Here is a 19,294-nt window from a genome sequence, read left to right as displayed (position 1 = left end):
GCTGTACAGGGAGAGGTGCAGAGTTGTGGAACACGAACGGTCACGCCGCAAAGAGTATTATGGAAGACGATGTCTTGCAACACAGCAAGAAAGAAGAAGATGAGCCAATGTGTTTGTGAAGGAATAAATGCCATTAGAGGCTGACGGCGGAACCTGACGAAACAAGGCCTTCGAATTACCTAGTGTCGTAGCGCAAAATCCCGGAACACGTGGGTTCGCTAACCACGTCGGATTGTTTGCCTGTCACACGACATCCTCTATACTTACGACCACGTCACCCGGGGCGCGCCTATGAGGAGGGTTGTCCCCTGATGCGGCTGATATAGTTTCGCGCCATCCCACTAGATGGTGCCATTACTTGGCTGTTCATAGAGTGCCTTCATACACACGCGCGCTTTTGCTTGAGTGGTGACATCTCGGCCATTTTTCCGCCCAATCGTTCTTTCTATGCATTTTGAAGTGCGCGCAATCCGGTGTCACTCAGCACGAGCGCGTAGCTTTGGCTAATGCATAGACGCCATTTTACCGCCCAAGTCACGCACCAAGTGCGCGAGAGCGTCACGCGCTGGCACATTCAGGGTAACAATGGATGTCTTCACCCTGAGACAGACAGACATGTAGGCACCCTAGCTGTTCAAGGAGTGCTAGAAATGCCCTGCGGAAAGGGGGTATGTGTGGTCCCGGTGCGGTCGCAAATTGTTTATGAATGATTTCCTTTCACACCATTATTTAACGATAATTCACCGAATGAAGGACGCTACTCTCAAAGCACCCATTTTAGGGCAACTCCGCTCGATTCCGACAAATTTAGGCTTACATGTGATTCAAATTCAAAGAGCACTACTAAACAACTCTACGTCTTCGGATTCGCAAATGGTGGAATATTATTTGTGTAGTCCTAATTTAAACATGAGCTGATACCGAAACCGAAACTTCGGCTGCGTCAGGCAACATTGGTCTCGGGTCGTCAGAGTCATGGCACGTCACGTCGAACCACGTGGTCTTATGACGTTCGGGAGGGAGCGAGGGACAGCGCGACGCGGGCAGGTGGCTTCGCATGGCGTGGACGGTGATGGCCCGGGGGAGGGGGGGAAGGGGAGAAGACGAAAGAGAAAGAGAGCGGAGAAACAGACCGATAAGCTCGCAGGGCAGCGCAAATTAGCGCATCCGCGTTACGGTGATCACGTGAACGCCCGGTCAGCCAACACCGGGAGGAGAAACTCATGACGTCATCGTTCAATTTCGCTCTGAGAAGTAAAAACAAACAAAACGTGAGAATGACCTAGTCATGCCTCCGACGTAGTGGTTCAACGTTGGCCGCTCCAACTCCGTCGCATTGACTGCGCTGACGATTGCGCCTCACGTCGCACGCTAGAGTTGGCAGATTTCGGCGACTTGGCTCACTTGAAGGTTTGCTGGCCAGCTTATTAAATATATAAACGGAATTGGATCGTAATATTTGACATGGGGTCTTCCTATATGATACTGAAGGGGGCTACATAGTTTTCTAAATATCAAAAATGAAGCGGAGTTGCCCTTTAAAAAAAAAAAAAAAAGGAAAAACTTTGTCCCCCTGTCTATTTTTCCTTTTTCTTACATGGTTGATTGTTCCTAGGTTTCTCGCCCCAGTCTCGGGTAATTCAACACAATAGAGTTACCTTTGCGATTAATGGCCTTGATCCAGTCGTCTCGGATCGCGGTGAGGGAGGGGGGGAGAGATTCGTGGAAGCGAGCACCCACTGCTTTTTCCTCGTTCTGATTTACAAAACAAAACGTAACAGTATTGGCGACGTGAGCGATCGAAAGCGTCGCTGTGGTTGGCCTGCCACGATTGGCCGAATGCTTACAATGACGTCAGCAAAGCATTTCTCATCGACGGAAATAAGAGGAATGTACGAACTTTAATTTTGACGGTGTTGGCAGTGTTGCTTTGAGATCGCTATGATTTAAGGCTTCCACCATGCCCATTGCACACACCATCGAACTTGTTGTTCACGAGGTAATGACGTCACGAAAGGTAACCGAACGAGGGCGCCACCGAAACATCTCGCCGCTAATACCATCGCGTTAACTCCTAGATGTTCGCTGACGTCAGTCAGACACGATTAAAACCATAAGGAAATTACATACCACTCCATAAAATTATTAGAAATCACGAGAACGCAGCTCGTGCAGTAAATACACGTGGGCCGCAGATTCTCTCGCACAAAGCAGAACCAGAAGCACGAGCAGAACAGTTGACGTACACCACCACCTCTCGGCAGGAATGCACACCAGTACGGTCTCTAGGCAGGCGCTGTGGCACGAGCGTGTGGCGTGGTCGTAAGTATAGAGGAGGTCGTGGCATGTCATACAGGAGAGTTTGTTTACATTCCGTAATAGGTCCCATTCGTTACTTGATGCTTATTTGAGGCACCAGAGGGCGTCTCACTGCCCTAGCATGTTTTAGAAGCTGGCGTGTTTTCTGCAAAGTCTCCCGTAGCCACCTCCACGTGTCCTCGACTACCTTGTTCTAAATAAGGCTGGACTGAATCCTGCGTGGGTTCAGGTATGCAAAAGGTGCACCCCCTCACGTATCAAAGGCGCGGAGATACGATCACTTGTTTACACTGGCTTGGTTGTCATTCAGAACAGCGATCGGAAGCTAGGACTCTTTCTTGACACCTCCGCTGGCGACGCTGGTGGGGCGCAGGAAGGCCATCTGCCAGCCTGAATCTCAGTCGGGTAGAGAGACCATTCAGAGCCTTGACTGGGCTGGCTATGATGGGAGTGTCCGCCGGAGTCCACAAGGCTATCGCGATGAAACGCTCCATCGCCGGCCAAAAGCGGCAGACGTCAGCGCTGCGCGTGAGGTAACTATAGCGCGCTCGTAAGATCACGCGCCAACAGACCGCTATCTTCTCAAACGCTTCCTTGCTTCATTGCGTGCTGCCCATATAGTAGGATGAATGGTTTGGTTAGCAAACAGAGTTGTTGTTTTAATGTTTCCCCTCTACCTCTTCATTCATGGGCTCTGTTTTGTAGGTCTAATGGCCGGAAGTTGACCTTTTAAGCTGCAAAACGTTGCGATCTTGGCAAAATATGCTAGGTCTCATATTGCGCAGCCTGGGGGACGAGTAACTCGGCATTTTCTCTCGCACGAGGCAGCATGTCCAGAGATGATTTGTGCGTGCTTACATAGCATGGAGTCAGTCTGGCTTTCAAGTATGGTGCCTTAATCACACCAAGGCTATAGCGCGTAATCCCACTAGTACTCTAAAACTGCTAACCTTTGCGTGATAGCTGTGCAGCAACTCATTGTTTATAAACGAGTGCGTTTGCCTACAGCACATGTGAGCACCACGCATTTTCGCATGAACTTAATTCTTTAATAGCGAAGCAACTGGTCACGCTGGACGAATGGATGAATTATAGAGCTAAACCTTCTCGAACGGGCGGTGACTTTCTCTACATAATCAACGGTTCTAATACTACAGCAGTTAATATTCATCTTGTTAAAAAAAAAAAAAGACAATATCCACAACAGCAGCAGTATTCTATATAAACGTTCACATCCGCTTGAGGGAAGCGCTTTTTTTTTTTTTTGCAACCGGGTGCGCTCACTTTTTACCTTAGGCATGTCTATACAGGGAGTGAGGGAACTATTCATCCTTCCCTCGACTTGTGCTTTGTTTGACAGTTAGCGTGACCCCAATGGCGTGAAGTGAAAGATGCAAGTCACGTGACGTTCGCGAGATCGCAGAATTATTCATTTGGTTTGGACCTCGACGGATGAGAGGCAGGCGCTCGCCGGTTCGCTATTCGTCTAGGGCACTCGGCAGGTCGTCTCCGGGCGATCTGCCGGATGCCCTATAGACGAGAAGCGCATTTCGAGCGCTTCTCGTCAACAGTCATTCTCATGTGAGTTCCCGCCTCCGGTGACTGTTGTCTGGAAGCGGGTTCGAGCTATGAGACCGCCGTGAGAACTGCGCCGTGTAGGAACTGTATACGCCAGCTCCGATTGCTCTTCCGTCAAGGCTGTCATCCGGTGCCGTGAAATCCTGTCTTCCCGACTTCCGTTGTGCCCTCTTCGGGATTGTAGACAATGCGTGAGAAACAGACTTAGCCAAACGTCATGTTTCGCTGAGTGTAAGAAACCACGTCCTTTTATTCGATGAAAAAAAAGTAAGGTTGACACGCAAAGAATCATGCGCCGTAAAATCAAAGAGTGAACCGTGTTTCTAAATACTCTCGTTCTGGTTCATGGGCTCCAAGTGCAGGATTCGGTGGTATGAACCCGGGCTTTTGTGTAGGTACGAAGTGATTCCTTCCTGCGCACCACGCAACAGTTGAAGACTTGTCCCTCTTAACGTTCCCAGCGTACCGCATTTAATAGCGTCCGCTCGCACTGAAAGATCCAGCCAACCGGGCTTTCTAACTGGCTGATGTCGATCATTTTAATGTTCGTGAAAAAAAAGTATGTAAAATGTTTACGCGGGAACTCTGAATGGTTGTAGTCAGATACGAGTTAGTGCGTCAGAAGCTATCTTCCAGCCCCATCACCGTTCGTCCGCGATGCGCAAAACGTGCGCTAGCGAAGCACTCGTCGTCATGCAGACGTCGCATAACTGGTCATAGCCTCTCCTGGTTGCTCCGCGGAGCAATTCCATGACGTGGCTGCTACGTGGTGGTGTTTATATGGTGAATTCTTAACTTGTATTACACCTTAGTAAATTACGATGGGCTAAGATGAGATCTGCGGCGCTTCAAATACGCAGGGCGTGCCGTGTCCCGAGCATTTTATTATCGCAGCCATGAGAAGGCCGATGAACCAACCACGAAGCCATCAATAAACCACACACCACATTTCTTAACTTGTCAGTGACTCTAGAATTTTCTAGATCAAGTTGCCCTGTGCCAGAAATCGAGGTTTTCCTTTTTGTGCTTCCTTCTTTCTATGCAACAATTTACGCGACGCAGCATTCCAAGAGTAAAACTTTGTATTCGTAAATATGACCCGCAGCTCAGTAAACATAGATGGCAGCACGGAGGAGGCGATTATCTAAACGGTCTAAAGCATTGGGTCTGTTCGTGAAAAGGTTCCGACACCGTAAACCGTACTTAAAGGGACCATGAAACGATCCTGAAATCGAATTTCATCCACCGATCGTCGGAAAAGGTGTGAAAAGAAACACAAAAACACAAAAATAGGGAGCCAAAAATATTATTCGCTATAGAACTTTTAAAAGAAAACTGGACTCGTTTGCGCCTTATTTCCTTCGAAAGCTCTCTGCCTTTTCACTGCGATGCATCCGCGGAATCGCAGCACGTCAGCCGAATCCACGTCGCCTATTAGGTAAGAGCCTACCTCACCAGCACCGTGATCATAAACAATAAATAGCTGGCGAATTTTTCCTGAAAGTTTTGTTAAATAATAGTCAGATCCACATTTTGTAGCATAATTAGAGATGTGACGAAAATTGCCAAATTTGAGCGCCATCTATCGTGTGGTAAATAAAGGAACTACTGCGCGTGCGCAGTACGGCCGACAGCGTCGCTCAGTTACTTGGGTCGCGACGACCAACGAACGTTTATTTTTCTACGTGTTCTTCTTGCGCGTCCGGACTTCAAGCAGCGAATAAAATACTTGAAACAGACCCCGACGAAAAAGAACGTTGGATCCACAAACACCCCAGAAAAGCGATAACTGCCACGAATCCACCGACCCCCGACCAAGCGAGCTCGGCAGATAGGCCTAGCAAGCACTCCGACTCGGCGCAGCGTTGATTCAACGGTACTTGGCCAAGACCGTTTGCCCACGACCGACTGGCGTGCTGAATGGAATATGCCCGCGCGACCCTTGTGGACCCTTCCTGTATTATAGTTTGATCGCTGACCTCAATTTTAGATTACTAGGTGAGGTCAATCTCTTCCCCTTGTTTTCCGAGGCAGTGTTGACGAACACTGTCGTTGAAAAGGGACTCTCGTCGATTCTATCTTCTTGTTTTGTGTGATATAGAGCTCAAATAAACGCCGTTTGAATTACCTTCGTAACACGGTATGTACAGTCTCCGGCGATATGAAAGACCCACTGGGAGCGCGTGGCCGAGGCAGTGGCTGGCGGGGGCGCTGCGAGCGCTCCGGGCAGTTCCATTCTGCTTCGAGGGGAGGACGCTCACTCGGCACTCGGCACAAACTGATAAGCGCGTCTCGCTTTATCTGAGCCCGAGTGAGCGTCCTCCCCTCGAAGCAGAATGGAATTGCCCGGAGCGCTCGCAGCGCCCCCGCCAGCCACCGCCTCGGCCACGCGCTCCCAGTCGGTCTTTCATATTGCCGGAGAGTGTACACTTTGTTATTAGTGTGCCATTTGTATTCTGACACGACTGCACGTCACTGTCGAGCTATAACAGTTCGTGGGAGCTACGTGCAATGCCGGTCTAACCTTCCTTTGTCAAGTGTCACGTCAGTATCGAGTTGCAATCGTAAAAGATCGGTCCCGAAGCGCTTACCAACAGCGCGAATACAGCACTTCCATCAAACGCCCGCGTCCGCTCCGAGTGTGGACAGGTAGTTACGTGGCTCTTGCTGACACTGTCGTAGTTCAAACGTATCTTTTTTTAACGTCGGCTCGCACCTGCATCTCCGAGACCGCGAAAAACGCCGCGGCAATTTGTTTCCATCTACGTCGCTTTGCAAACGACTGACACGGGCCGCCTTTTACTAACAATGGCAGTTGGGTTGACTTCTGGAGTCTTCACCGGAAGACTCGCCGCACTTCCCAACAGGCATACCGGCGTATGGGACAAGTCCCATGCTGTCGCTGTAACGCAACATATCTTATTGAATTTCGCTCAGCTGTGATGTGTCCATGGCTATCGCGGCGATTCAAAAAATACGTCGGTGACATCAGCGCCATCAGCGTAGTAAAACCTACCGGCGCACCCCCAACTCGCCGCCGCTGACGCTCCCATACAGCCAAGAGAACTCCCGGTTATTGTGCCAGGGTACGTCACGACCGTCAAAATTACGCGGCAACTTGTTTTGCGGTCATTTGGAGAGGAAGAAAAAGTCGATATTTCATTTTTTTTTTGTGTACAGGTTAATAAACCGAGACGAAAACGGATGCCTGTTCGACATTCAGTGAACGTTGAAGGTCTAATGTAAAAGTTATTTGGCGAAAGTAAAAAGATCATTTCATGGTCCCTTTAAGCAGTGTATGAGCTATTTTGCGAGGAGCGAAAGTATGCAGGCGAGCAGGTTGGGAAACATCGTATCGTCTTGTCCGTTATTTTCTTTCTCCTTGTCTCAGGGTTCAGATTATGATAAAAAAAAAAAGGCTGTGTTGTTCCACCCCCTCGCTTTCTTCCTAAAGGTGGTTGCCCCCTTTGCAAAATCAAGTGTAACCGGTTTATTGTGTGGCCGCGCAGAAGTAGAGACGCAACACACACAGACACACACACGCACACACACACACACACACAAACCATCCAGTTGACGAAGCTGCCAATTTGACGATTTGTCGCCCCGGAATAAGTTCGGTCGAATGGTTGACGGCGAGTTGTGGCGGTCTGGAGCCAGCGCGGTGCGGCGCCCATTCTTTTCCGGGAATGTGGGATACCGTTGGGCAGAGGCTGGCCACGCGAGGGCCGCCATTGCGGATGCCCAGGTGGGAGACCAGGTAGACAGACGGACTCCATGTCCCCGCTCCCAATTTCCTCGCCTGGTCAGTCACCTTCTCCGAGCGAATATCCGCGTGCCGGAGTGACGGCCGACAACCCGGAGGGCCTCTTTTTGGGACCGCTTGTACCCAATCATTATCCACCTGGTTGATCTCGCGGCGGCGCGGAGCTGATGAAACGTTGCGTGCTCTGTGCTCTTCGGTCTCACGCGGAGTGGTGACAGGGGTTTGGGGCGGCTGTGCAGGAAGTGTGCGACGCCCCCGAGCAGCTGTCTGTCGCCCGGTGCCCCTGCGAACGGAATGCGCCCGCGTACGGCGAGCCTCATCAGCGTCCTGGTGCTGCTGCCTGCTGTCCTGGGCAGGTCGCTGGTCGGACAGGGAGCGCGCCCGCGCACCTCGGTCGGGGTGAGTGGCTCCGAGGACTTTCCCTGTCGGTGGTCTCGCAACGCACGCTGCCCGGGCTACCCACTTCGCGCTCGTGCGCCGTCCGCCCATTAGGGAGTGGGGTGAGCCGCCCTGAAGAAACACATTGCAAGGCGACGGCGACCGCACGGGGTACCGGAAACGTCGACGCGCGCCATACGGTGCCCATGATCCGTGCATTAGGAGTAACGGCTCGCTAAAGTTCCCCGTTTGATACTGTCAACGACTTTATTTTCACGGGCTCGATATTTAGCGATTTTGGCGGTGTGTGCAATTTAGGATTATTTCGCGGTTACAAAAGTTCGCGGTTAGGAGTGTTACTCTACTACGTATTACTTACCATATGGTATTATTGTAACGAAGAAAACGACGTTCAACGACCGCCGACGGGGGCAGAGAAAAGAAGACCAAGTTGGCATCCCCAATCTTGGCAACAACCGCAATTTCTTATTTTCTTCAACGTACAGACAATGTTTTTATTAGGATTCTAACAATATATTCGCGGTATCTACCTTTCTAATTATTTTTCTATGTAGCGAAATTCACTAAAATGAGGTCCTTACGAAAATTGAGCTTTTTTACAGCATTTGGTCGCATTCTCTCGTAGTACTGATTTTTTTTTTTTTTTTTGTGATTTTAGCGCATTTAAATAAACGAGTCAATTCTTGTTTCTGTTCATTCCATTTTGGATGTCCCTAAACCGGAATGTCATCGCATAAGTCCCTTTCAGTAATAAGCTTACAACAACGCCTTTCGAGCTGAAATAAATTTATTGGCTGTGATAATAATAATTGGGCTTATGGATATTTATACAGCGTGTAGTTGGTCAGCCATTTTCAAAGTTGCGAAGAGTCACTCGCTGTAGATGAGCAATTTAGCCAGTGCAGTAGAACCGCTAGCTTGGGGTCTTTAACGTGCACCACGCAGTAATGATACACGACCACACGCCTGTACGATGCTCATCCAGATCGCAACGGACAGGGGTGGGGATTGAACCCAGGAGTCTGGGTTCTGCAGCGCGAGCTTTCGCTCCACGTGCTCCGAGCTGGAGTGCGCTCGAGCCACTAAATCAGCTGCGCTTAGAGTATCGGCCCTCCTAGAGCCACTAAATGAGCTGCGCTTAGAGTATCGGCACTCCGTTCCCCGGCATTGTTGTGGGCGCCGCCATATTGGGGCTTGTGCAGAGCAGACGCAATTGCAGATCGTCATGATTCAAAAGTGCGACTTCCTCAGCATTTGATTCGGTATTAGGAAGCTCATGTAATATTGCTTTTCTCTGTCATGGACTGTTTATACATTTTTGGAGGACGGAAAAGCGTTTCCTGGTATTTCAGATAAAGCTTCAGATAACTGGCAACCATGATTTTAAGCCACAATATGGCCAAGTGTCGTTACTCTGAAGCGTAGCTTATTTAGTGGCACTAGGCCCTCCGTTCCCCGACATTGTCGTGGGCGCCGCCATTTTGGTGCTTGTGCAGAGCAGACGCAGCACCCGATCGTCATGATTCAAAAGTGCGAATCGCTCAGCATTATATTCGGTGTTAAGAAGCTCACGTAATATTGCTTTTCTTTGTCGCAAACTGTTTAAACATTTGTGGAGAACGGAAAAGCGTTTCCTGTGATTTTAGATTAAGCTTTAGATAGCAGGTAACCATGATTTTAAGCCACAATAAGGCCAAGTGTAGTTACTCTGAAGCGTAGCTTATTTAGTGGCACTAGTGTGCGCTAGCCCACTAGGCCACCGATCCCCCCTTTATTGGCTGGGATCTCACGTAGTCGCTGCTCCTCCGCGATGAGCCAATATCCCATAGCTGGCGCGTAGCGCTATAGTTACCTCCCAGGCGTTCTCTTGTTTACGAGACTCCCTGCCCTCTCTCTTCCCACAGCTTTTCCTGTCAAAGACACAAAGGGCCTCCCGACCAGGTGAGCACTCTTTCAGCTGCAAGTGGTTCCGAAGCACGCGGGTGGATCCGAGTGCTGACGAGCCTTTGTCGTTTCGTCACGCAGGCAGTCTTCTGCTCAAGTCGCACCTGAAGCTCCGCAACACACCTCCAGACGTGCTCACCGTGGCCGAGTCTGAGTCGCTTGTCGTGGAATGTGAGGCCGGCGGTAACCCTCCGCCAACCATTCACTGGCTGAAGAACGGTCGTAGGATCGACCAGGTACGGCGCATTCCCCTCTACCACCGCAGTGCTACAGCCTCATTGACGGATTATCTACAGAGATATGCTGTACCACACCAGGTTAATATTCGCCTCGAGGGCCGCAGGGAACATTCTAGACACGAACATCTATTTATTGACTGGGATCGTTCGATTCACTCGCACCAGCCTGCACCGGTGCAGATAAGTGTAGCGCGATGCAAAAAAGTGTGGGGCAGTGTACTCCCGGTAGTGTATTAAAATACGCTGCACCCGTAAAGAGCAGTGTGCACCGAGTAAAGCTGGTGCAAGGAATGCGGGGCAGGTAACTCTAAATCCGCGGATACATCGTACAAAAGACAGAACACTGTCTAAGGCGTGTTTGGCGCTGTCACAAATATCCGGACAGGAGCATACACATGAGGCCTCAGATGTCGTCATATCTGCAGACCGTGTCTTTTGTAGAATGCATGAGCAGAGTGACAGTGGCTTATTGAGCCCCAGTTTTATGTATCATCCATGAGGAACTGACCCGTGCTCGCACATCAGATGATGATATACTCCACTATATTGATATAAGGTATACAAGGAGCGCTAGGGTCGAGGGAATTTAGCTATGGAGGCTAGCTGTCTCCTTTGCAAAAGCTACAGCGGTCGAACAGCGGCCACCGAGCCTCTGACTCGGCCTCCGTACCGTTTATGCTCCAAACTTAAGTAAACCAAACTTAGTTCCGCTTTTCAACGTTGTTTTGCTATTTTCGTTTGTTCAGCCAACAGATGAGCCCGAACAATATGTCCCACAGGGAAAAATATAGGATCTCTAGTTCTTAGCGTTGCGAGCTGCTTCCACTGCATGACGAACGCTGTAGCTTACCATGGGCGGTCTTTAACCCTCTGCCTATGGCAAAACGTTGCGCTATTCTCCTTTCTGTCACTGCGAGCATGGTGTGAAATAATGCAGCTTATTTGCAATATTTGAATACGCGGTAAAAACTACTGTCCGTGAAATCCCCAGATTGAATTCAGATTGACATATTATAGCAATTAACGGAGGCACCCAAGTGATTGACAGAGCCTTGGTGGATATCGTCCCCGAAATGCGACGTATCTGCGCTGTAACACTGAGAATGTCGTCCTAGTGTAAATTTAATAACACCTAGACGCAAGACCTTGGCACTGTTCCCTCTCCACAACAGTAAACGTCACCCTATATATCAAGACGCAGCTGGCCATTGGCCGGGCCAACGAGGTCACCCAAATATGATAACAAATGTGAGATTGAGCGAATCAACAGTAGCACTGGCCGTTATCAGACCTTTAGGGTGACGTTATGCGGAATGGTAAGCAGGCCTTGTCAGTATCTAGCTGGTGGCAAATCTCGTTTTGGCTTACATTGATTTTTTCCGCCCCGCGATCGTAGGGATTTGGTTCTCCGCGTGCTCTGTGAAGAAGTAGACGCGCGAACATGTTCTAGAATACCGACTAGTCTAGTCTCCGTTGAAATTTGTGATTCCGTCTTCCCGTAGATAACCAACTCAACAAGCTAACCTTGATGTATCGAAGTAGTGGCATTTTCCAGGTTTCCAGTGTCTCGTTTCGTTAGAATAAAATGAGTAATATGGGTCGTATCGGAATTGCCTCTTGTTCTCCTTTGTGCTGTGATAACACCCGAGGCCTTCTTTCCAGGATGATTCCGAGAACACGGACGAACTGTTCAGCAGCCAGAACGCAGTGCCCATGCTGGGCTTGAGCTTCACCCGGTCCCGGCTGTTTATCGACTGCGCCTCGGCCCAGTTCGACGAGGCCGAGTACACATGCGTAGCTGAGAACCCGTACCACCGCGTCAGCAAAACAACCAAGGTCAAAGTGTCCAAGATTGGCGGTGCTAGATCCAGCCCCATGTGTCTAGTCAAGAAGTCCTTCGGTGAGTCGGCGTCAGGTCCGCCTATCTAACTCCATTATATAGTCACAGCCCAAGAACAACACGGCAGCGTCGGCCTCGATCCAGACGTGTACAAGGGTTCAAAGAAAGTAATTAAGTTAAGTTACTGAGTATTGACCTCAAAAGTAATTTGAGTAGAGTAGAAATTACTCAAATGAAAAGTAATTGAGTAACCCACTAACTACCGAACAAAGGTAGTGAATTACTTTAGAAATCACTTTTTATATTATTTATGGTAACAAGAAAGTGGTACATATGGTTTATTCGGTTAGCGAAATCCGGCTAAGCAAATATAAAGCCATTTTCTGCCTTTTTTTTTTTTTTTCAAAACTCTTGAATAGCTGATTTTGCTTGTGCGTGCTTTATTATTATTATTATTTTTTTTTTGTCATTGTTGTACTGCGGATGTATCATTTCTACTTTGAAGTTTCGCACTGCCTGAGCATGATTTTGAGGATAGTGTTCGCTTATTTATTATTTTGTTTTATGTAAAAACGTTTGGGAATTACTAAGGTTTCTCGAACCACCTTCGAAACTTCGAAGACCTGTATAGTTTTGGGAGGAAAGGCAATGTAAAAAATTCACCTTTGATTTCCCCTTAACACGTGATTTTTCAAGTACAGCACAAACCACAGGAGAACTACATGAGCTTCAGAGCGGGTGCTGAAATTTGTAGACTCCTTTGAGCGTCGATGCGTACAGAGCCCTGAAAAAATAGCCTTCTCCCTGGATTGTCTCGGCTTGAAGACTTCCTCCTCTTTGCGAATATCAGCTTATCTTCAGACATCTTATTTGTTTTTGTGCGCGAATGTTTGTTTATGAGCAAACCTACTACTAAATTTCGAAAGTTATTTGTATTTTGAGCAGGGGTTACTCGGAAAAATGATTAAACTGCTAGTTACACAAATAAAAATGTAATTTAAATTTACTAAGCTGCTCAAAGAAGTAGTTAAACTACAGTAACTTGAGTAAAGTCGTTGAATTACGTACAAGTATGCCTCGGGGGGGGGGGGGGGGGGGGAGGGGGGAGGGGGGGGAGGGGGGGGGGGGATTACGTCGTCATCAGCGGGCAGCCTCGCCATATAAGAGCAAACACGAGGCCATTAGGAAACGAGGAGAGTTGGCATAATTAGCCGTACCCTACCTTTCTTACGTTATTCACGCCTCGCACGTTTCGAAAACAATGTGAACATTGTGAACCCTCATCAGAAAAGCTCATGACAAGTGTGGAACCTGTTTGCAACAGTTGTTACTCTAGATTACGGGACATTTCTCGATCCGGTTTCACCATTTTACTAACCTATTCTGCTGACGATATATCATGCATATGCATGGTGAAGAGAGCTCAAGAAGTCCCAGAAAATTCAATTATACGCCTCCATTCATTGCTTCCCAATGTGTTAATTATTGTACTTTACAGTTACATCATTTGGGCTATAAATCAGTTTGTCCAAGGGCTAGCATCCCTAGGCGTTTGGAAAACATACTAATATTAGGATTCTAGCAATCTTAGCAGCATCCTATATTGACTAGGAGTAACAACTCTACAAGCAGCACGCACGATGTACTATTGCACATACACAGAAACACAGACAGAGATGTAGTCAAGCAGGCTTGATACCGGAATCAGGATTATGCTGACTGTTTCACCGACTTATATAATCTACAACTGAAAACATTTAATTTCGCAGGTGACCGCCTTCAAAAATAGGAATGTTTCAAATATATTGCTTTGTTCTTCTCAATATTTTACTTAAAGCGTAATATATCAAAGTTCGAGGAATGTACCTCCAAGTCACAAGCATTGGTATAGGCAAGAATTACTCAGTATAGCTGCCAAAGAAATCTCCCCTAAAGCCTGCATGAAGCTGGTGTAAAGTCACTCACATCCTTTTCTCCAGCAGCACTCTTTTCCATACCGTTTTAGAGCTTTAAAAACCTAATGCTGTTCTGTCAGCGCAGCCCATTTTTTCTATTTAAAATTGCTTATTTCTTAAAATAAGGGTACTGAAAGGGTGTATCTCGTGTAGCCATAAAGGAAAATCCCTGGAACATCATTTTTATACCCTTAAAGAAACCCTAAAATAAAATTTAAAACTTTTAACAGCCTAGCTTTGACACTTTTTTTTATTTTTATTTTTCAGCGGAAAAGACGTTTGCGCAATATTTTCGCCGTTAGACGCAATTCGTGGCCCGCTCTAAGCCCTGCCCAGAGATCAGTGGCCCGCCCATTATTACTGGATTGGCCTGATCGCTCGGCCGAACATGCTCTCAAGCCTAGTGTCTACCTGTCCAACACCACATAGAAGAATGAAAGCCTCCACATTGCCTCCTCTCCCTTCATGAGACGTCATCGGAGTCGGATCGCGCTAACTCGGCTATTGGGCCCGAGCCCAACCTTCGACGCGCTGATTGGACACGTGCCCGGACCGAACACTGACGCAACACTCGTGCCCAATCTCAGGCCTCGAGCGATCTGACGGTGATGACGGTAAGGAGGCCTTCTGCCAAGGTGGTGTTGACCTGTCGCGACGTTCGGTGCGTCTGGTCTGGCGTCTGATCCCGCCTGCTAGTCGTGCGAGCAGACGCTCGGCAGCCGCTGGCATCGTCTGCTATTACACCACCATTTATCATCATCAGCAACACAAGTAAAACGTGGCCATGAAAGAAGTTCGTCCGCGTCTCCCGCATCGCTCGCCGTCCGTCTGCTATTCCACACCCATCTCAAACTGTCCCCAACGCTTGCACGACGCGACCATGAAAGCGGCGTCCTAGCATGTCATCACGCTGGAGCCACGGTTCAATACAAGCGTCTGTCAGCCTCTGTCGATATGCGGTAGAAAGTAACCGAAAATTTAAAAAAAAATAAAGAAATGCAGTCCTTTCAGCTTTACTCTTCTTGTTTTCTTGCATAGCGCTCGCGAGCAAGGTGGTATAAGCGCCATGACGCACAATTAAAACGCGACCTAAAAACATTTACTTTAGCAAGCCAGGTGCGCTACTCAAAACTTGAGAACTACGGACCTTCTAAAGTGAAATGACGGTGACATACCTGAACATGCGAACACCCTATTCATTCCAACGAAATAGCTCGCAATTTCTTACCTGTCTAGGTTACCTCTCAGTATTGATACCATGGTCGCAATCATGAAGGCAGCACGATTGTCAGAGTAGTGGGGCCGCTTTTATGCAAACCAACTCATTTATTCAGCATGAGAAGGCGGAAATAAAAGAATCAAGCCAGATAAAGCAAAATATTAGACATGGGACGCTAGGCTTACGTATAGTCCCGCTACAAAAACAAGCACCCGCGTAGCGCTTCTGAAGGCGTGTATATGAGACAGTTGTTTGCTGCAGACTGCGTTGGTTGAGTATATCTTCCTCTAATGAACTCGGTAAACGCTAAACGACTCGCACTCATAAAAAGAGGCGTGCTCAACGAGCTTCGCGGTGCGTGAAACCGTTGGCCGCAAACGCCGGCAGCCATGTTTGTTGTCGTTTGATACCAAAGTGGAAACGACGATCTCGTGAGGTTTTTGAAAACAATATTACTATCTAGATAGATTGTTTCTCAAACATAACACAAAAACAAGTAAAAGGCTACCGCGGCACGGAGACACAATTTTACAAGGAAGAGTCCATACGTCAATACATTTCTCCAACCAATGAGACCAGAGCAATGGAGCGTAGCTGGCTACGTTCCTGGATGGGCCTCAGAGCGGGTTACCTCCACCTATATTGCGTCTAATGGCTTAAATATTGTTTAAAAAGATTTGATTTTCCGCGAAAAGAAAAAAAAAACGTGTCTCAAATAAGCCGTTTAATTTTTTTTTTTTTTTATTCAGTGTTTCTTTAACGCTGTAAAATAGTTTAGTGTGTAGATCTCACTGTCTTCGTAATAATATTGAGCTGCTAGGGTTCAATGAGGTCTTATAGGGCTTATTTCACGTCACAGCTTAAGCATGCCGCGATCTGTCTGGGAGGAGGCTTGGATAGCCAAATCCATCGATCGCGCAAAAGAGAGGTCTGAAGAAAGTTTCGTTCTTCTCGTCCCTCTCTCAGATCACCCTGGAAGTCCTGCCAGGATTACGATGTGGACTCACACTCGGCTGGAACTGATGGGAAGCACGGTCCAGCTGTTCTGCCGTCCCAGCGGCTCCCCGAAACCCGCTGTGGCCTGGTTTGGCCCCGACGACAACGCACTCCAGAGCGGCGACAAGTACAAGGCAAGAAAGCCTCAGTTTCCCCGACTTTCAGTGCGGGATGGTGACACGTAGAATTCGTCCCTAATGCTCGCAGGTCCTTGACAATGGCGATCTAGAGATCCGCAACATTGCCTGGAACGACATGGGCGGCTACACGTGCGCGGCCGAAAACTCCCACGGCGTCGACCGGACATCCACCTTCCTCTACCCCACGTTGGTGAGAAATTTCGAAGATTTATGACTTGTAGCGGCGGGTATTTTGAGGATTGTGGCTACGTTTACATGAAGGCGACGTGACGTAGTTGGCTTATTACAATGATCTCTTTACTCCCCCCGGAACATCGATTGGCCTCGTCGAAGGTACATGAACAGTTGACTCAGTTCTTCTGAGTCGGCAGAATAGAGGAGTGGAACGCCAGAATCGATAGGCATGTACGGCAGCCGTATAGATTCGTGAGCGTAGCTCGATGTGAGGTCGTCTTGGGAGCCTGCTCTGCCGACTTTTCAATTCAGTCACCCAGTCATTGAGTCGACGTATCCCTGTGTGTAAGCGTAGCCTGTGTCGCTGCGATATGTTCCCTGGCTCACCAGAGGCCCTCTGGTTGTCTTTTTGCAGCCGGACAAGGCTTAAACGCGTTGCCCCAGGAGCTGTGGTCGCTTCCGCTCTTGTGATGCGTCGTCGGACACGGCTGGATCGTTGTACATAGCGTCGTTGAACATTCCAATGGACTGGCCGAGGTCCCGCTTGGACAAGCCTGGCTCACCTCTATTTATTGTCTCCCCGTTCCATCCGGTCGCTCGGTGACTCCCGGCGGCCGCGCTTTGCCCCGCCTCGCGCCAGCGCTCGTCTCGCTACTCGCTAAGTGAGCTTGATTCAGAAGCAACTGGTGTACATAGGAATCAATGTATAGCAAGAAAGCCTCTATGTTGTTTCGTCCAGTTGTGTTGATTAAAAGTTTGTACCATCGTATCCGCACCTTGCCTCGTTGCCCCGTTCTTCTTATCCGGAGCTTGGCTCATGGCCTTGACCAGCAGAGCTGCTGAGCGTTCGTGCGTGGTTCTTTTGGAAGTTCGGACGTACCCCACGTTTCGGAGAGACAGCAGGCAAGATGTGGCGCTTTGTTGAGTGCTGATCACGGTGGAGAAGGAGAGGTGTCTGAATGGCGCCGCCTCACTACGGAAGTGTGACGAAGGTTCGCTCGCATTTCTGACAAACGCCGTGAGATAGCGTAGTACGTAAGAAGCCGATGACAGCCAATCAAGGAACCGTCCTTATTTGCGCACAAGCTTACACGGCCGCACGGCGCACGACCGCGCCTGCGCGAAAGCTTCTAAGCTGCTCATGCCACATAAGCACGAAGCCCGAGCCAAAGTTTCCCTCCTTGGCTGGCCTTGCTCAGACATCTCTCTCTTCTTCCACTATGGTGCTGATTATTCCCCTCCCCCCCCAAAAAAAAAAACAAAAAACAAAACAGTTTAAAACTGCCCGTGCGTCTCTCACACCCTGCAAGGCACGTGAACCACCAATCACTGCAGGTTGCGAAGTAGGTCCAACAAATGCCAAGACCGGAGAACCGGAGAAAACGTTCTAAATCAAACATTACGATTTACAAATGGTCACTGATCATAAGAAGCATCAAGCCTGTGTGCCTGTGCAAATTTAATTTGTAGATCGAATTGTTTCTGTTGCACTTTTCTTCTTAGCTTCTTTACTGGTGTTCTGCATGGAAGTAGACGCGCGGGAAGTTCTGAGTGAAGGCCCCCACCCAGTGCTTAAAATCTCCCACCGGTGGCAAGGGGTCTCTTTTTTCACGTTGGGGGTTAGTGGGACATACTTTGACGAGCAGCTTGCCTTTAAAATAATGGCATGCACATTCATCCAAACGCTGACAGAGCGTTCCGTTATCTCAGTCGAACGCTGCGTCAGAAACACGCCCAAAATATTTATGTTGATCCCGTGGGTTTAGTTCTCAGCTTTGCGGCTAGCGGCGCGACAGTTGGATCTACTCCCCAAAAGGGACTCAGACCCCCCGTCGAAACCTGTGTGTGTGTGTGTGGGGGGGGGGGGGGGGGGGGGAGGAAGGGAGGGAGGGGTCTGAGATCTCCAAAAGCCCCCCTGACTTTAAACAGTGCCCCCACCCCTGCCTTATTATCGTCACAGTGTGACGATTCTTAACTGAGCATTATTTTTAAAGATGCGAATAGTCCTACAGAACTTACCATTTCACTCCTGTCACTAAGATGAAAATGTCCCACCACAGACGATGTCCCATCACAGATAGCTCATCGGTAACGTCCCACCGCAGACTTTTTTTTTTTAAAGATATATATATTTTTTTTTTTTTTACTGTTAAAATAATTTCCAGCTTCCAACACAGAGTACGTGGAGAGCAAATAACATTGACATACAGAGCGGCCCTAGCGTATGGAATCGCTTGAATGGGCTGCGAAAATTTAGGTCACAACATTTTAGGGCTGAGATACTCCAATGGGACATTGTCAGCATCCTAGCGCAGCGCAGTGCAAAAAGTGAAAACCCCGAGGATATAAAAAATGTACCGAATACATTTTTCGAGTTTTGGAAATTAACGTATTTTGCGATACCAGGAGGGCGCAGTTATACCTCATTTCACCCTACGATGAACTGAAGACCAAAGTTACAGGCTGCCAGGTCCAATCACGAGCCAGTTAGAAACCAGGTGGTGAATCACTTCGACGTGCGTATCAGTGCGCGAGCCACGGAAATACGCACGCCGGAATAATAACGCGTGGTTTCTTACTGGCTCGTGGGTACACCTGGCAGCCCGTTGCTTTGTGCTTCAGTTTAACGTAGGGAGAGACGAGGTATTGGCGAGGGGATCAAACCATAGGGGTTGCTATGTCCAGCTTGTTTTCCCCAGAGCTCTGCGTTTACCAACAGAAGGCA

General features: G+C 48.6%; 1 protein-coding gene across 5 annotated transcripts in view; it reads left to right on the top strand.

The window, feature by feature from the left end:
• LOC8036660 (zwei Ig domain protein zig-4) overlaps positions 1–19,294 on the top strand; it is a 313,494-nt gene that overhangs the window by 289,558 nt on the left and 4,642 nt on the right. For 3 of the 5 annotated variants that reach the window (XM_040218264.3, XM_042287553.1, XM_040218263.2), the window contains exons 2-7: positions 7,903–8,062; positions 9,967–10,003; positions 10,088–10,242; positions 11,908–12,145; positions 16,226–16,389; positions 16,463–16,585. In XM_040218264.3, the coding sequence (XP_040074198.1) occupies positions 7,958–8,062; positions 9,967–10,003; positions 10,088–10,242; positions 11,908–12,145; positions 16,226–16,389; positions 16,463–16,585 (822 nt within the window). In that variant the 5' untranslated portion in view covers positions 7,903–7,957. Of the gene's footprint in view, positions 1–7,902; positions 8,063–9,966; positions 10,004–10,087; positions 10,243–11,907; positions 12,146–16,225; positions 16,390–16,462; positions 16,586–16,984; positions 17,345–19,294 lie in introns of those variants that run through there. The other 2 variants (XM_040503801.1, XM_040218265.2) reach the window with 1 other exon arrangement.

This window comes from Ixodes scapularis, unplaced genomic scaffold (assembly GCF_016920785.2).
Source record: "Ixodes scapularis isolate PalLabHiFi unplaced genomic scaffold, ASM1692078v2 PGA_scaffold9__187_contigs__length_104089568, whole genome shotgun sequence".
Lineage (NCBI taxonomy): Eukaryota > Metazoa > Arthropoda > Arachnida > Ixodida > Ixodidae > Ixodes > Ixodes scapularis.
The sequence above is the reverse complement of the archived record's forward strand: the minus strand, read 5'-3'. Positions and strand labels throughout refer to the sequence as shown.